At 40.8% G+C, this 19,716-nt stretch overlaps 1 protein-coding gene across 1 annotated transcript; it reads right to left on the bottom strand.

Annotated features, from left to right (window-relative positions):
• Window positions 1-226: 226 nt before the first annotated feature.
• On the bottom strand, window positions 227-19,191 carry LOC110563271 (zinc finger protein 60-like). The gene is given in 4 exon segments (XM_021660293.2): window positions 227-3,511; window positions 14,439-14,537; window positions 17,992-18,118; window positions 18,939-19,191. Coding segments are annotated over 4 exon segments (2,133 nt in total). The 5' UTR covers window positions 18,972-19,191; the 3' UTR covers window positions 227-1,637.
• Between the last annotated feature and the right edge of the window lie 525 nt (window positions 19,192-19,716).

Genomic DNA, 19,716 nt, shown 5'->3' with positions numbered 1-19,716 from the left:
TGTTTTTAACATCTCCACACAAAAACGTAATGGATTCTCAGTGAAAAATCTTTTTATCCGTTAGAGTATATCCAGAATGAAGTTATGTAAAATTTAATAGTGGGAAAATACATGAGGCTTTTCCAAACTTTATGCCATACAATTTGCCATTCATATCAGTTAAAATAATACTAATAAAAGTAAAACCAATGTAAAGATATCTTAAGGAACACAAGCAGCAACCAAATACTCTTTCAAGGATTTTATTATGTACTATAACCCACTTTTGGCTGGTATCATGGTGGCCATGAACAAATTATTTTTTTAAAAAAGGAAACAAATAGTGTAAGTCACAGGAGCCATGGGATGTTTATGGAGACAATGAAGGCATTTCAAGTAAACTTGATTCTCACAACTGCTCTAAGTTGACTGTCATGGCTGAGCAGTGTTTGATGAATTATGTTTATAGAATTAACAAGATGAGAGTATATCAAGAACATGATGGCCACCCTATTATTTCTTGAATTTGAAGACATTCTCAACAGAGTACCTACTCTGAACAAGACTTCCTACTCTCATGCCATTAAATGTATATGAATACTCTGATGCTGACTAAACCCTAGAGTACATTAGGATTCTTCTCATTTGCTTTTCAGTCACAATCTTGGGAATATGAGTTCTCCGATGTTCAGTAAAGGCTTGTCAATTTTCCTTATATCTATAGGACTCCTGCTAATGACAGATTTCCAGATGTTATATAAGCTCACCATTTATAATAAAGGTTTTCCTAGTCTTTACATTCATAGATTTTGTTGGGAAAACCTGCTAAGGTTGTAGTCCACTGTGACTGGAAAGCCTTGAGCTCTGTGCGAAATGGAGGACTCCTTTTGTCAGCAGGGCTTCTTTTTCTCTGCCTGAATTCATCTGGAGTGTCCCTAGACACAGATGCTTCTAAACACATCTAGAATATGACCTTTGACACAGCTCTCTGCTAACACTCTTCCCCCCTGCTGCCCACAGGATAACTAGGTACTGTGTTCCTGTTCTTATGATAGGACTGTGCTACCAAATGCAAATAAAGCTCCCCAAGAACTATGTAGGCTTCGTTCACCCTGACTAAGGTTGAGCAGCCTGGAAGAAGCTGATCCTGGAAAGCCATTTCTGTAGTACTCACAGGCCCTCAACACCACTGTTTGTCGCTTCTGCTCCCTTTGTCCCTGGGGGTCCAGTGCCCAAGGATTACCAGGGAGGAGAGAGTCCTTCAGCATTTCACACCTATATACTCTCTGAAAAGCTGTACAAACTTGGTTAGTTTTAAATGTGTTCCCACATTCATTGCATTCATAGGGGTTCACACCAGCATGCATTCCTTTATGTTGAAGAAGACCTGAGCTCTAATCGAAGGTCTTTCCACATTCTTTCCACAGCTGGGGGTTTGAAACCTACATGAATTCTCCAATGTGCACTGAAGGCTGAACTAAATCTAAACATTCTTAGATGTTCACACTTCTTACATTCACAGTTTATCAGTATGAATTCCCTGATATACAGCTGCCTCAGCAATACTGATAAAGACCTTTCCACATCTTACATCATAAGGACTCTTACTAACAGAAATTTTCCATGTCAAACCAAGCTTGATTTTAGACTAATGGCCTTTAAGTATTCTTAACATTGGTAAGGTTTCTCACAAGTGTGAATTCTTTGATGTCTTTAAGGTCCCCACCACAAGTTAAGTACTTCCCACATTCTTTATATTCAGAAGAATTCTTGCCAGTATGAGTTCTAAAATGTCCAAGAAATTGGTAATGATATTGAAAGGCTTTTCCACATTCATTACATGGAAAGGGCTTCTCACCAGTGTGGATTCTCTGATGGATTCTAAGAGCTGTTCCATGAACAAAACCCTTTCCACACACCTTGCACTGATATGGTTTCACATCAGTATGAATCCTCTGATGTTGATTGAATTGGGACTTAAGTCTGAAGGCTGACCCACACTGTTCACACTCAAATGACTTCTCTCCAGTATGAATGCTCTGGTGCCGAGTGAGCTGAGCCAGAACAGTGAAGGCCTTTCCACATTCCTTACACTGAAAGGGTCTCTCATCAGAATGAATTTTCTGATGTTGCTTGAGGTTTGAGCGATGATTAAAATTTTTCCCACACTCATTACATTCATATGGTTTTGCACCAGCATGACGAGTCCTATGTTCAGAAAGGCTGCAGGCACGCTTGAAAGACTTCCCACATTCCTCACAAGCAAATGGTTTTTGATTTGTATGAACAGTTTTATGGTAATTAAGCTGGCTGGGAAGATTAAAAGCCTTTCCACATTCTTTACATTCAAAAGGCCTCTCACCATTGTGAGATTTCTGATGACGAATGAGATGTACATTAAGTCTAAAGAACTTCCCACATTCTTTACAGTTGAAGGTCTTCTTTCCACTGTGAATACTCTGATGCTCAGTAAAACTTGACTTTCGGCGAAAGAATTTCCCACATTCCTTGCACTGATAGGGTTTCATATCAGTATGAATTTTTTGATGTTCATTAAGTTGGTCTTTCCGTCTGAAAGCTGACCCACAGAGCTTACAATTGAAAGGTTTCTCATTAGTGTGAGTTTTCTGATGCTCAGAAAGGCATGCCTGAAGCCTAAAAGCCTTCCCACACACATTACAATCAAAGGGTTTCTCACTGGTATGAATACTTTGATGCCGCAAGAGGAATGAGCCACAACTGAATATCTTCCCACAATGGTTACACTCAAATGATTTGTCTTCAGTATGAATGTTCTGGTGCCGAGTGAGCTGTGTCAGAACAGTGAAGGCTTTTCCACATTCCTTACACTGAAAGGGTCTCTCACCAGAATGAATTTTCGGATGCTGCATAAGATATGAGCGACGATTAAAGGCTTTCCCACACTGATTACACTCATATGGTTTCACACCAGTATGAATAGTCCTGTGTTCAACAAGGTGAGAGACACGCTTGAAGGATTTCCCGCATTCTTCACATTCAAATGGCTTTTCACCTGTATGAACGGTTTTATGGCACTTAAGTAATTCAGGAAGATGAAAAGCCTTTCCACATTCATCACATTTGAAAGGTTTCTCACCACTATGAGATTTCTGATGTCTTGAAAGCTGTTTGTGGAGTCTGAAGGCCTTTCCACATTCCTGACATTAATAGGGCTTCTCTCCAGTATGAACACTCTGATGCTGAGTAAGGGCTGAACTACACCCAAAGTACTTTCCACACTCTTTACATTCGTGTGCTTTTTCTATAGTGTGAGTAAGAATCCGGCAGGTATAAATACGTATTTGTTCTTTGTAACTAATCTTTTGATCAGCATCTCCTTCTTCATTACTCTCTAGTCCCTTGAATGTACTATATTTGGGGCCATTACTAAAATTGGAGCCCTTGAGATCGAGAGTTTTACTTAATTGCTTTATTCTCTGTTTGAGTAAATTCATATCATAAATATCATTTTCTGGAGATATATTTTCAGCTTCATTATATGACTCCAAGTCTAAAAGAAAAGGAGAAAGCAAGAATAATTTACTTTCCTAAAACACACACACAATCTCCTGTAACATAAAATCCATTACATGAATGGCCAGGCTCCAAAGTATTTTCTGAAAAGCTAAACAGAAGCAAAGAGAACAACAATAACAAAAGCGTATGTAAAACAATACTTTTTACAATACAAGAGGTTGGAAATGGAAAGGCATGTCTGCTTAACGAGATTATAACTAGCTATGCTAAAATAATCTTAAGTGCTTCTTTGCATATTACAGAAAATATACACCCTTTGGTAATGGGTTTTGAACCAAATCATAAGTAAAAATGTATACCACACAAAAAAACAGTGTGTGTCACATTTTAAGAAAACACCTGGATTTGGAATTCTGAAAAAGAAATTAAAAAACAGTAAAATCTGTGGTGATGGTGGAAGTAGATAACTAATTTCAGTAACAAGGAGCCAGAGGTAACAGAGTTCTGAGTTCTAGGGTAGCTTGGTCTAAGTAGTGAGACTCTAAGAAAAACAAAAACACATTAAAAAGAAAACAAAAGAAAGGAGGAAAAAATCCATTAGAATTTTAAAGAAGATTAAGACTATCTAGCCAGGGAAACAGGTAGGCTAACTACAAATCTTTACCTATTCCTCTTGTCCTCCAAATCCAATTTCCCAGCCTCTTCCCCAGCTTGACAGCAGACCACCTGCTGTGGCCCCCTCCATCCTTGACCCCCATGTCTAGTAGTTTACCTCCAAACTTACTTCTCCCCACTCATTGCTCTATCCCAGCCCCCAACTCCAACAGGCACGCACTGGTACTCCAAGGCTGCTCTGGTCAGGGAGACAAGTAGGCCAACTGCAGACCATCACCTCTCCTCTGATTCCTACAAGTCCACTCCCAAGTCTCATCTCTAGCGCTGCAGCAAACCAGCTACTGTGGCCTCTCCTTACTTTTTGACCCTATTCCCAGGGGACTAAGCAGATCCTAGTTGCTTTTCTCCCTACTGTGGGCCCCGTCTGAATCCCATCCCTAGCCTATGCCCATTCCTACGGATCAGCTTCCGATGCCTAGAAACACATTTTACCTGGAAGCCCCAGGGGCCAACCCTATCAGGATCCCACAAGAATTTCCTACCAGACAACACACTGCCACCACACTCTCCTAAGAACCAGAGAGGCAACAGAAACCGAGAAAGAAAACACCCACACAACAAAGACAAGAATAGACACCAGAAACTAGAATTACAACCTTTCTAAACCTAGATGCCTAGATATCAGAGTTAAAAACACAGTAACAGTATGTCTACACCAAAGCACAGCAACTGTACCACAGCATGGCTTGAGTACTGCAGCATAGCTGAAGCACAAGAAAAAGACATTACAGTAGCTTTTCTAAATATGAAATAAAGACATCCCATAAGGAAATCTATGAAAACACAAGCAAACAACGGAGAGAAATGAATAAAATAGTTCAACACCTGAAAGTAGAAATAGGATCAATTTTTTAAAAGCTGAAACTGAGGGAAATGAGAAGTTTAGGAACTAGAACAGAGGCAAGCCACACAAATACAATATAAGAGATGGAGACAGAATCCCAGGTGTTCAGCACACAATAGAAGAAATGGATACCTCTATGAAAGACAATGGTAAAGCTGAAAGCATTCCTGCACAAAACATGCAGGAAATCTGGAACACTATGAAAATAACAAATCTAGGAATAAAAATAGAGGAAGGAGAAGAAACCCAGGTCAAAAGTACAGGAAATATTTTCAACTAAATCAAAGAAGAAAACTTTCCTAATCCAAAGAATGAGGTGCCTATCGAGGTACAAGCCATATCCAGAATAGCAGACTGTATCAGAAAAGAAAGTCTTCTCAGCACACAATAATCAAAACATCAAATGTACAAGACAAAGAAAAAATTAAAAACTGCAAGAAAAAAAGACTAAGTAACATAGTAAGATGGCTTATTAGAATAACACCTGGCTTCTCAATGGAGACTTTAAATGACAGAAAAGACTGGACAGATGTTCTACAGACTCTAAGAACCACAGATACCCACTCAGACTATTATATTCAGCAAAAATTTCAGTCACCATAGATGAAGAAAATAAGACATTCACACACAAAACAAAAACAAAAACAAAACAACAACAACAAAAAAAACCAACCAACCAAACAAACAAAAAAACCCCCACAAAACAAAAATTAAGAAATATCTATCTACAAGTCCAGGCCTACAAAAGGTACTGGAAGAAAATCTCAAACAAAAAGAGGAAGTTAACAGCACACCTAATAAAACACAAGGAATAAATAAATCCAGGCCAGCAAATTAAAAGAAGAGAAACACATAGCACAACAAAAAATAATAGAAATCAAAACACTGCTCATTGGTATTTCTCAACAATTATGTTTTCAATTCCCCAATAAAAAGACACAGACTGACAGAATGGATGTGAAAACAGGATTCATCCAAGGAACACACCGGAACACAAAAAATAAACAGAGAAATGCTGGTGCTAACTGATGTTATAAACAGAATGGACCAAACAGATATTACATAACATTTCATCCAGACAAAAAAGAGTATATACCTTCTTCTCAGTACCTCATACTTGGACACAAAGCATGTCTTAAGAGATACAAGAAAATATAAATAACACCGTGCCTACTATGTAACCACCCTGGATTAAAGCAGGGTATCAGTAACAACAAAAACCACAGAGAGCTTACAAACTCATGGAAACTGCACAGCATACTACTGAATGAAAATTGGATCAAGACAGACATGGAAAGAAATTAACCCCAGCGGTGAGGGAAACAATCAGGTCCGACCTCAGGGCACCCAGCTAATCCCAGGAAAAGTTTCTGGGTTCCCACAGGCTCAGGGTCTCCAACTTCTAACCACATACCTGTGTGCTGTGCTCACTGGCAAGTGAATACTTCCTGGGTACCAGGGCACGAGATCCAACCTCAGGCCTCCAGACACCAGGGAACAGTCCCAGGTGCTGCTCCAAAGCTCAACCCTTCTCCATAGGGAGACAGACCAAACCTTTGGGTTCTCTGGTTCTTCAAGATGGCTGCACCCAGTAAACACAGAGTCTGAGCAGATGCAGCTCATTAACTTCAGAGCAAGAAAGCCAGTGGCAAGGCAGCTGTCTCCAGAACATCCCCTGGTGAGAGGCGAGCCCTTGGGCTCCTGAGGAGTCCCGTTAGCCCACAGGATTGTACACCTGAGGAGAGCTGAAGCAATTCCCTAGGAACCACCCACCAGTCAGAGACCATACCCACCAATCTGAGGAGGGCTCCTCTAGTAACATCCAGCTTCATACCCAGGGAATTTCCTGTATCACCTCCAACCCCCAGAGTCCAGCAGGCAACAGAAACTACTAGCCAATGCCTGAAACAACCCAATGGGTAAAGGCCAGCTGGGAAAAAAAAAAAAAACACAATCAACAAAAGCCAAAGTAATACGTCATCTCCAGGACCCATTTATCCAAGGGCAAGCAGCCCTGGATAACCTAACACAAGTGAAACTCAAGAAAATGACCTTAAATCTGTGCTTATAAAGATGATAATGGAGGAAACTAATAAACTCTGCAAAGAAATACATGAAGATACAGTCAAATAGATTGTGGCCTTTACAGTGGAAATTGAAAGAAATAGAGGAAAGTTCAAACAAACAGGTGAAGGAATTGAATGTAAGGCAGGAAAACACAAAGAGGTGAAGAAAATCAACAGTACAGTTTAAGATCTGATGGAAATGGAAACATTAAAGAAAACACAAACTGATAAAATCCTGGAGGGAGAACTTAGGAATTACAGAGGCAAGAATCTCCAATAGAATACAAGGGATGGAAGAAAGAATTTCAGGTATAGAAGATACAATAGAAGAAATTGATGCATTTGTCAAAGAAAATGTTAAATCTAAAAAAAAAAAGCCTGACACTAATAATAAACCTAATAATAATAATAACAACAAAAGATTGCTATCTCCAAGACACAGAAAATATTTTCAACAAAATCATAGAAGAAAATTTGCTCCAATTTAAAGAAAGAAATGCCTATAAGCATATATGAGGCCTACAGGGTAACTAATAGATTAGACCAGAAAAGAAATCTTCCTGCAACAAAATAATCAAAACACTAAATGTAGAGAACAAAGAAAAAATACTAAAAGCTCCAAAGAAAAAAGGCCAAGTAACATATAATGGCAAACCCATCAAAATCACACCTGACTTCTCAACAGACTATGAAAGCCAGAAAGGCCTGAACAGATGTTATACAGACCCTAAGAGAACACAGATGTCAGCCCAGACTACTATACCCAGCAAATATTCTCAATCATCATAGATGGAAAAAACAAAATATTCCATGGCAAAAACAAATTTAAACAGTACCTATCCATAAAACCAGCCCTATAGATGATACTAGAAGAAAAAAAAAATACAACCCAAGAAGGCTAACTATCCCCAGGAAAATACAGGAAATAAATAACTTCACTACAGCAAAACTAAAAGTAGACAAGCACACAAACACACTACTACAACCAATCAAAACAAAAATAATTAACAGTCACTGGTCATTAATCTCTCTCAACATCAATGGACTCAACTCTCCAATAAAAAGACACAGACTAACAGAATGGAAGCATAAACAGGACCCAACATTCTGCTGCATACAAGAAACACACCTCAGCCACAAAGACATTACCTGAGAATAAAGGATTGGGAGAAAGTTTTTCAAGCAAAAAGACCCAAGCAGCAACGAGGTTGGGTTGCAATTAGATATTAGCAACCAATATCTAATAAAATAGACTTTCAGCCAAAATTAATAAAAAGAGATGAGAAAGGACACTTCATACTCATCAAAGGAAAATTCCACCAAGATGGCATCCTACTTCTGAACATCTATGACCCAAACACAAGGGCACCTACATTTGTAAAAAAAACATTAATAAAGCTTAAACCACACATAGATCCCCACACACTGAGAAACTTCAACACCCCACTCTTATCAAAAGACACGTCAACAAAACCGGAACTAAACAGAGAAACAATGACACCAAGAGAAGTCATGCATCAAATAGACCTAACAGACATCTACAGAACTTTTCACCCAAATACACACACACATACACATAATACCTTTTCTCTGCACCACACAGAACCTTCTCCAAAATAGGCCATATATATAGTTGATCGCAAAAAAAGTCTCAACAGATACAAGAAGATTGAAATGATCCCTTGTATCCTATCAGGTCATGATGGACTAAAGCTGGACCTCAACAACAACATAAATAGCAAAAGCCTACACACACATGGAAACTGAACAACTCTTTACTCAATGACAGATGAATCAGGGAAGAAATAGAGAAATTAAAGACTTCCTAGACTTCAATGAACATGAATGCCCAACATGCCCAAACCTACGGGATACAATGAAAGCAGCGTTAAGAGGAAAGTTCATAGCACTAAGTGATTCATGAACAAATTAATGAGATCTCATACTAGTGATTTAACAGTACACTTGAAGCATTAGAACAAAAAGAAGCAAACACACCCAAAAAGAGTAGATGGCAGGAAATAATCAAACAAAGGATCAATGAAACAAAGAGTTGGTTCTTTGAGAAAAATCAACAAGATTGACAAACTAACTAAAAGGCAGAGAGAGAATCTCCAAACTAACAAAATCAGAAATGAAGTTTCTAAAAAAAAAATGAAAGAGAGGAAAAGTTTCTAAAGGAAAAAAAAATTGAAGGAGATAATCACGTTCGTGGATTGGTAGGATTAACTGACACGAAGGAAATCCAAAAATCATTAGGTCTTACTTCAAAACCCTGTACTCCACAAAATTGAAAATCTAAAAGAAATGGATAATTTTCTCGATAAATGCCACTTACCAAAGTTAAATCAAGATCAGATAAACAATCTAAAATAACCTATAACCCCTAAGGAAATAGAAGCACTCATTGAAAGTCTCTCAACCAAAAAACAAACAACAAAAAAACCAACAAAACAGAGCCAGATGGTTTTAGCACAGAATTCTACCAGTCTTTCAAAGAAGAGCTAATACCAATACTCCTCAAATTATTCCACAAAATAGAAAAAGAAGGAACATTTTCAAATTCAGTTTTGAGGCCATAGTCACCCTGATACCCAAACAACACAAAGACTTAACAAAGAAAGAGAATTTCTGACCAATTTCCCTCATGAACAATAATGCAAAAATACTCTATAAAATGCTCATAAACCAAATCCAGTAACACATTGAAAATATCATCCACCATGATCAAGTAGGCTTCATCACAGAGATGCAGGGATGGTTCAACATACAAAAATCCATCAATGTAATCTACCACATAAACAAACTGAAAGAAAAAAAAACTTGATAATTTCATATGATGCTGAAAAAGCCTTTGACAAAATCCAACACCCCTTCATGATAAAAGGGGTCTTAGAGAGATCAGTGATAAAAGGCAGACACTTAAACAAAATAAGGGCAATATACATCAAGCCAATAGCCAACATCAACTTAAACAGAGAGAAACTTAAAGCAATTCCACTATATCAGGGACAAGACAAGGTTGCCCACTCTCTCCATATCTACTCAGTATAGTACCTAAAGTCTTAGCTAGAGCAATACGATAACTAAAGAAGATCAAATTGGAAAGAACTTGCTTGATGTCCAAGCAAGTCAAAGACTTATATGACAAGAACTTCAAGTTTCTAAAGGAAAAAAAAAAAATTGAAGATATCATGCTCATGGTTTAACATAATGAAAATAGCCGTCTTAGCTGTATGTGGTGGCATATGCCTTTAATCCCAGCACTCAGGAGGCAGAGGCAAATGTGTGTTCAAGGCCATTCTGGTCTACAAAGCAGAACAGCCAGGGCTCTATAACACTGAGAAACATGTCTCAAAAAATCATTTTATCAAAAGAAATCTATAGATTCAATACAATTTCCATAAAAATCCAAAACAATTCTTTACAGACCTTGAAAGAACAATTCTCAACTTCATATGGAAAAACAAAAAGCCCATGATAGCTAAAATAATTGTGTATAATAAAAGAATTTCCAAGGGTATTACTTGTCCCTGATCTCAAATTGTACTACAGAGCAACAGTAATAAAAACCACATAATACTGGCATAAAAACAGACAGGCTGATCAATAGAATTGAATCAAAGATCCGGAAGTAAATCCATACACCTATGGACACCTGATTTTTTTTTTTTTATAAAAAAGCCAGAAACATACAATGGGGAAAAAAAGAAAGCATCTCTAACAAATGGTGCTAGTTTCACTGGACATCAACATGTAGAAGAATGAAAATAGATTCATACCTACCAACCTGCACAAAACTCAAGTCCAAGTGGATCAAAGACTTCAATATAAAACTAGATACACTGAAACTAATAAAAGAGAATGTGGGAAATAGTCTTGAACACATTGGCACAGGAGACAACTTCCTGAACAGAACACCAGTAGCTCAGGCTCTAAAATTCACAATCAACCTTATGGAACTGAAAAGCTTCTGAAGGCAAAAGCTACCATCAAAAGGACAAAATGGCAAAGTACAGAATAGGAAAAGATTTTCATCAACTCCACATTCCACAGAATGCTAATATCCAAAATATATAAAAACTCAAGAAATGATAGACATCAACAAAGCAAATAATCCAATTTAAAAACGGGGTTCAGATCTAAACAGAGAAATCTCAATAGAAGAATCTCTTATGGCCAAGAAACACTTAAAGACATGTTCAACGTCTTTAGCCATCTTCAAATCAAAATGACACTGAAATCTATCTTACACCTGTCAGAATAGCACAAGTGACAGCTCATGCTGGTGAGAGTACAAACTTGTATAACTACTTTAGAAGTCAATACAGTGATTTCCCAGAAAATTGGGAATTTATCTACCTCAGGACCCAGCTATACCACTTTTGGCATATACCCAAAGCATGGTCTACCATACCACAGGGACATTTGCTCAACTATGTCCATAGCAGCTTTATTCATAACACCCAGAAACTGGAAACAACATACAACATAGATGTTCCTCAACCAAAGACTGGATAAAGAAAATGTGGAACATTTACACAATAGAGTATTACTCAGCTATTAAAAACAATGACATCATGAAATTTTCTGGCAAATGGATGGAACTAGAAAAGATCACCGAGTGAGATAACCCAGATCCACAAGGACAAACATTTTATTAACTCACTTATATTAACTGTAAAGTAAAGGATAACCATGCTATAATCCGCAGACCCAAAAAAGCTAAGAAGGAGGGCTTGGGAGAGGTCGGGGCGTGGGGTACATGAACATAGCTGAGAAGGGGGTACAAAACAGACATCATGGGTGGATGGAGAGCGATGACTGGTTGGGGTGGAGAGGGGTAGGAACAGGATGGATCAGGTGTGAGAGAATGGGAGTGAGTACTGGGAGACAACTGGAATGGGGAAGGGCATCTCTGGGATGAGCTAGAAACCCAGGGCAATGGCAACTCCCAGCAACTTATGAAGGGTCCATGGCTAAGAATCCTAGCAAGGAGGACTACAGAGCCTCAACTGGCCGTCTCTTGTAACCAGGTAAGACTTCTAGTGGAAGGAGTGGGACAACATCCCAGCCACAAAACCTTCCACGTGCAATCTGTCCTGCCTACAAAAAGAGCCGGAATAAGGGTAGAGCAGAAAGTGTGGGAATGGCCAACCAATGACTGGTCCAGCTTGACACCCACGCCATGAGAAGGAGCCCACCCAACACTGCCCAGTGGACAGAAGCCAAAGGCTGAATAAGCCCAGAGACCCACAATAGAACCAAACACAAATGGCCAAAAAAACAAAAAGGAGAAGCAAAAATAAAACAAGTCAATGAAATGACTCCTAATGATATTCTGCTATATTGATAGATTAACATGTAGCCATATAATCACCAGAGAGGCTTCACCCAGCAACTGATAGAAACAGATGCAGAGACCCACAGCCAAAGATTAGGCAGAACTTGGGAAATCCTGAGGAAAAGGAGGAGGAGGAGGAAGGATTATAGGAACCAGAGGGGCCAAGGACACAAGAAAACCCACAGAATCAACCAAGTTGAGCCCATAGGGGCTCAGAGACTACACTGCCGCCCGGGGAAGGTGCGTGGGATTGATGTAGGCTCTCCACACATTATATATGTGTAGCTTGATCTAACTGTGTGACTCCTAACAATGGGAGCAGGGCCTCTGACTCTCTTGCCTGTTTTTAGAACCTTTTCCCCCTACTGGGTTACCTTGTCTAACTTTAACAGAAGAGGATGTACCAGTCTTACTGGAACTTGATATGCCATGGCTGGTTGATATCCATTGAGGACGGACCTTTTCTCAAGAGAAATGAAGAAGGATTGGATGAGGGTTGAGAAGGGCAGAGAGAATTGAAGAAGAGGAGGGAGAGAAAACTGTGGTGTGGATGGAAAATGAAAAAAAAATTAAATAAAAAAGTGGGTCTTTTCACTTTAAATGACTTAAATTAGGAAAAATCTCTCACCCAGCTGGACAGAGTACAGTTAATTATAAATGTGATCAAGCTGACAACCAAGAAGAGCCATCACAGCCCCCTGCCAAGCTGGGTAGAAGGCTGTATTGTGTGTGTATGCACGCTCAGAGGTAGTTTCCCTGGCTTGTCCATCTACTCTTTTTGAGTCAGGGTCTCTCATTCTCCTGGAGTTTGACAAGTAAACCAGGCTGACTTGACACAAGCCCAAGGGAGCTGCCATTTCCACCTCCCAGTGCTGAGGTTAAAAGCATAGGCTACACCATCACACCTGGTCTAGAGTGACTATGAGGACTCAGAATTAAAATATTAGGTATGCCTCACTGTGTTGCAGCTTTCACTGGTGTTCAAGCTGTCTTGTCATGGTTCAGTGGTTAAGAGCACTGACTGCTCTCCCAGAGGACCTGGTTAGAGTAGCAGCAGCCACCTATAACTCCAGCCCCAGGGACCTGACACTCTCTTATGGCCTCTTTGGATACCAGCACATTATGTGTGCACATACATAACAAAAAAATAAAATACTTTTAACAGCTATAGAAGGAGGGTACCTGCTCCAGTGAGAGGGAAGAAAACAAGAACAACTTCAAGTGATTCCTGAAACAGAAGCCCCTTTGACAGCTTTTGCTATGACCTTGACTTTCTTCCCAGGGCTCAGGCATGTTTTCCACAGGCCCTGGAGCTTTGAGGGAAGTTTGTCAAATCCAGGGTCAGCTATGTGGGGCCTCGGACTGAAAGGATCAGACTAACTTTGTAACCTGTATGTCTTCTTAAGCCTATAGTTTTGAGTTTTAGGTCCATGTTAAGCTAAAGCCTCTTAGTACCTTTCCAGAGAATGGAGGAATGTGACCCTATCTATGAAGACAGATATAAACAAGTGAGCAAGCAATAACCTTCACTCAGCAAAAAGAATGACCAGACCCTTGTCTTTGAGATAGTGTTTCTTAACAACCAACCCAGATGACCTCAACCCTTCTTCTGAGTAGCTCCTGACCTCCAACCAAAAGCCCGCAGCCCATTCAAGGATGAGCTAACCACCCCCCTTTAATAGCAGCTGCATCTACACTTGGCAGGACTAGCCAAGCTTGAGCACCTAAGACTAACCAATTATCTTACTTTATAGCTTCCTCATCCAATCCTGAATTACCAAGACTGCAACCTCAAAATTCCCACGCTTTTTGTCTTTTAAAAACCCAAGGCCTTTGTCTCCTGGTGCCACTCCTTGCAGACGAGCAAGGGTAACCCCATTGTGCAATGGTCAAAATAAACCTCCTGCGATTTTGCATCGAGACCCATCTCCTGAATTCTCTTCATCCCTTCTTGAAATTAGCCTCATGCTGGGCCTTAAAGGACCACATGCTGTGCCTGGCAATGCTGGAGTCTCACCTTACACTTACTCACCTGGGCTCAGCCTGTCTGTTTCTTCCTTCACAACCATCCAGGGCTCTCTCTCCTGCTCCAATAAGGTGATCAGATCTGGTTTGCAAATCGAACTTCCCACTTCAAAGAGAAAGAAATGGCACATAGTGTAGTCCCCCCCTTTTTTTTGAAGCTGTTTCTCAGCTTATCCTAGGTTGTCCTGGAATATGATAATATAGACCACGTTGGCCTTGAATTTACTTTACTTGATCTGCCTGCCTCCACCTCCCAAATGCTGGGATTAAAGGTGTGTGCCACCATGACCTGCCTGTGAGGGCTTTTAAAATGCACTCTTATTTATTAGAAAGGTTTATACAGCTTTGGCATGGTAGATGATGCTTGGAAGCCCAGCAGGTAGGGCAATGAGCCAGGCCACTCTGGGCTCAACATCAAGACCCTTGTCTCAGACAAACAGATGAAAAATTCTAAGAGCCCAAATAACACTAATGTTGTAGTAAATAAAAATGGGTGTTGGGTAGCTCAGTATCCAAGTGGGTTCCCTAGTAAGGGGGACAGGAATTGTTTGACATGAACTCATGAGCTTCCCCTCCCACCTGAGGGAGGAGCAGCCTTTCTAGGCCACAGATATGGACACTGCAACCATCCTGAAGATACCTGATAACCTAGGGCCAGATGGAAGGAGAGGAGGACACCCCCTCTCAGTGGACTCAGAAGGGGGCAGGGAGATGAGGGAGGGAGGGGAGGATTGGGAGTGAAATAAGGAGAGGGCCACAGCTGGGATTCAAGTGAATGTATAAAAGTATTTAAAATAAAAAATATTAAAAAGTAAAAATAAAAACAGAAAAAATGGGTGTTGGGCTATCTAATGTTTATTATTTGCTCTAAGATTATCAGGGGGTATTATCTAACCCGCTATCACAAATAATAAGACACACACACCTGTTAGATTTATAATTGCCTTAGTTACCTTGGGCCAGGCAGATATTTCACCTACACTATCTCAATATCCTCACCATCCATCTCTCAGCCAGCACCCATCCAATGCCATCCACCTAAATCCTCCTCATCTGGTCTTCCTTCCATCCCTAATCCCATGGCACTTGCTTGTATTCTTCATCTGGGCCATTACACACCATTATTGGATTCCTTCCTCCCAGTCCACGTGGTTGGAACTAACCTATTGTGGCATCCTCCTTCCTCCTCTCTTCCTGTCTGTCCCCATGACTCTTGCCCTCCAAAGCCTGGGAACCTGAGCCACGACTACCCCATTTTGCGCTGCCCATGTATAGGCTGTTTAATCAACCAATCAGATATAATGACTTACACAACAAGGATAGTTTATGTGAGTGTGCTCTTTGTAGGGGCCAGTAATTAACATCAGCCCAACCTCCAACATACTAAGAAAAGACTTCAGAGAAAAAGGAAAAGAAAAACTGGATAATAAACCAGAAAAGGGTTTTAGTCTCATTTACATGCCAACAGGGGCTTGCCACTTAAGCGGAAAGTGTAATCGAGTGGGTGAGAGCATGAACCCTTAGGCTACACTGTCTAGTGTAAACCCCATCTCTGCAGCTCAGTAATAATGCCACTTATTTAGGAGAGTCCATAAGAGTCTCTGCTCAATGTTCCCATCTAAGAACTGTGCAGGGTGGCACACAGTTGAAATTACTACACTTCCGGAGTGTGAACAGGCAGATGAGAAGCTCAAGGAGGGCTTTATTTACAAAGCAAGTCCAAAGCTAGCTGGGGCTACATGAGTCCTGGTCAAAACGAAAACCAACAAAATAAAACAAAAACTCAAATAATAATAATAAAATTAAATTATAATACCAGTTATTATTTACATTAAGACAATATCCATTGGATAGGGTTCAAATTAAATTAAATACTATATTCAAACATTTGGAGTACTATCTCACTTATAGTAATAGAAAACCATCTTTTAAAAGAATCCCCATTTATTTATTTAGTGATACTGGGGATGGAATGCAGGCCTTGAGCATGCTCGGCAAGTTCTCTGCCACTAAGGTATATTGCCATCAATAAAAGTTGTTATCGTTATGGTTAACTGTGCTGCCTTCTTTGTTAGTATAATGTTCTTTTGGAATGTATACACCTTACTCTTGTTCATTCAAATACAAATTTCTCTCGCCCACTGTCTGGTTTCAATCCTGACATTGCATTGTGATACTTAATCTAAGCATCACCTGTCTCAACTTTGTGTAAACATGTGAAAATAAAACAACCAGCCACACTGTTGTGCAACAGAGAGGATAGGGTGGGACATCCTGATTCAGAGTGGGAGGAGCAGAAGGAGGAGGAGAGAGAAGGAGGAGCTGGAGGAAAAGAATGAGTAGAAGGGGAAGAGAAGAGAGAAGCTGGGAGAGCAGAAGCTAGTAGCAGAGGTCTTGGGAATGAGAGATGGACTGGACCTAAGAGATCACTAAAAGCAAGTATAATGGGTAAAATCTGAATGATAGCAAACTACATGGGTTTGGAGGTTTAGGATGGAGTAACTATTGCCCAGCATTGTGATCTAGGTTAATTAAATAAATCCCAGTCTCTATGTGGTGATTTGGGTATACAGCGGGTTTAGGATTAACTGCAGCTTTACCAAAAGATATACCATTGTAAATATTAATCACCAAATACAACACTTCTTTCAAATTTACAGCTCATTCTTACATTTTGCTCAGTGAAAAGGACAAACTCATAGCCTCACACTTCCACTACAAAGCAGGTCAATTAAGAGTTCACTGAATAAAGTAACATGTCCACTTCTTTTGGAAATCAATTTTATTGCTTATTAAGTAAATCATAATGGGTCTTTCCTTTAGTTGAATTATGTACATGTATGTGCTCATGAGGGAGCGTGCACAAGCATGCGTGCATCTGCCATGTACACATGAGTGCACAGGCCAGAGACTAATGTTAGGTGTCTTCTCTGCATCCTCTCCACTTTATTGCTTGAGTCAGGTTCTCTCACCGAACCTAGAGTGAACCCAACAAATCTCATATTATTCTTTTGGGAAGGAGGAGGAACTCAGCTTCCTCTTTTAAGGTTCTATTCATTTAAATTTATTTTACGTGTATGTGAGGGTCTGTCTGCATGTATGTCTGAGCACCACATGCATGCACAGTGCCCATGGAGGCGAGAAGAGGGCATCAGATCCCCTGGAACTGCAGTTACACATGGTTTTCAGCCACCTTGTGGTGCTGTGCACTGAACTGGGTCCTGTATAAGAGCAAATGGTTCTGTGAACCACTAAGCTATTTCTCTAACTCCTAATTCTATTTATGGATTTATCTCCTTATTAATTTCATTTTGTTTATTGTGTTTGAAATAAGGCCTCACCCTGTAGACTAAGCCAGCTTGGAACTCAGCATGTATGTGACGGTGATTACTCACAGCAACCTTCCTGCCTCAGCCTTCTGAGTGAAGCGATGACAGGAATCGGCCACCAGGCCCAGCTTCAGCTACTGCTGGAAAGATGGTACTGTCTTCTAACTCAGAGTGAGCAAAGCCAACAGTATAGAGGACACATCCCCCATTCATGGGGACAGACGGCCTTACCCACTGTGATGAGGTGGCTGTAGATCTCCAACATCATGTCCCTGTATAACACCCTCTGAGGAGCATCCAGGCAGGCCCACTCTTCCTGAGAGAAGTCAACAGCCACATCCCTAAATGTCACTGAACCCTGGAACCACAAACACAAGCAGAGTGAAACTGGAGAAGCTTTCAAGATGGAAAACAGCAGGAAATGGACTCAAGAGTGGGAAAGGAGCCACATGGAAATGCTCAAGACACCTGCCTGCATGAGCTCCCCAAAACCATGACTGTGCCCACCTATACATCCAAAACATGTGCATTTCCATCCACCCGCATCCTTCAAGTTATGCCACAAAAGAGAAATGCCACCCGGTTCAGTGTAGAATACCTAAGGCATACTGTGACACCTTGAGTTTATTATGGTATCACATTGTACCATAAAGACATTGTCATGAGGATGATTTTTGTAAATTATGTAAGAGTGCATAAACTATATACCAGTCCATATTACTGACATATTAACATTTTTTGCCCTTAAAAAAACTAACACAAGGAAAAAAAAACTTTCAAGTTCATCAGTGTCTCAGGTCTTCCCTAACTCCTTGTGTCAGCCTGAGAACACTGGAAATGTCATTCACGTTTCCCAGGGCAGTCACATGAGACCATCACCTCACAGTTCTGAACCCCACAGCCCGTTTCCCTGTGGGAATGACGCCTCCACTGGAACTACAGTCCTCCCTGAGCACAGAGCAAGCAGAGAGCAGATGTGGAGGAATGCATTCCAAGAGAACCCCGGTGCCAGCTGGAAAGAGGCACAAACAGGAAGTGCCCTGACCTTCCAGCCCTCACTGTGAAGGAGCAGACTGTGCAGGAGGATTTCAGATCCTTGGGGAGCTTCACAGAGCAAGACAGGAGGGAGTCACCTAACCTGAAAGTCACCCTATGTCAATAGAGAAAATCCAACTTACACAGACCATGTCTTGAGACTTAGAGCTGGCCATTCTTCCTCAGCTTCCTCCCCTGGGGACAGAAAGAAAGCCTTTGGTTGGACTGTGACCTGATGTTCCCAGCCTGACTTATGTCAGTATGATTTCATCCACTACTTTTATCTCTCAAGCATCCCCACCCACTTTCTCCTCCCACTGCTCACAGCCTCCCTCACACACATTAGAAGCAGACAGGAGTCACACAAAGCTGACCCTCTCCTAACCCCAGACAGACAATGCACAAGGGGTCAGAGTGCGAGTGCACAGCATAAGCGGGTCTGCCTTGACGTTCCTCCAGGAGATGCCAGCAGAGGGGATCCCATCTCCCATCCTGAGATGCAGCCAACCCTAGAACTGGGCCTCTCCTCCTACTGTGAGGACATCTTCCTACTGGAAGCCACCCATCAAGGCTGACGGGGTCACAGCATCCAAATGGCAAGTCCTCTCAACACTCAGGGCTGGAGCACAGCAAGGCTGGAGGGGCTGCAGCTGCAATGCTCAGGCACCGTCCAGCATTCTGCACCCACTTTAGTAAATGGAATCGCACACCTTGGAACACTTCCTGAGTGCCCTGGTCCATCTATGATTCCAGCCTACACTGCATCAATTAAACCATGATCCTTTATGAAGATAATTTGCTCTAAAGCATGCAGTCCCAGGAGGTCAGCGTAATCTGTTTCCCCTTTCTGTATTATAAATATTCTGCACAACAAATTTTAAATTAATTCAGGTGTCCTAGGTCTTTTGAGTCTAGAACTGG

The sequence above is a fragment of the Meriones unguiculatus genome, chromosome 14 (genome assembly GCF_030254825.1).
Source record: "Meriones unguiculatus strain TT.TT164.6M chromosome 14, Bangor_MerUng_6.1, whole genome shotgun sequence".
In the NCBI taxonomy this organism is placed as follows: domain Eukaryota; kingdom Metazoa; phylum Chordata; class Mammalia; order Rodentia; family Muridae; genus Meriones; species Meriones unguiculatus.
This window is presented reverse-complemented; position numbering and strand designations above follow the sequence as displayed.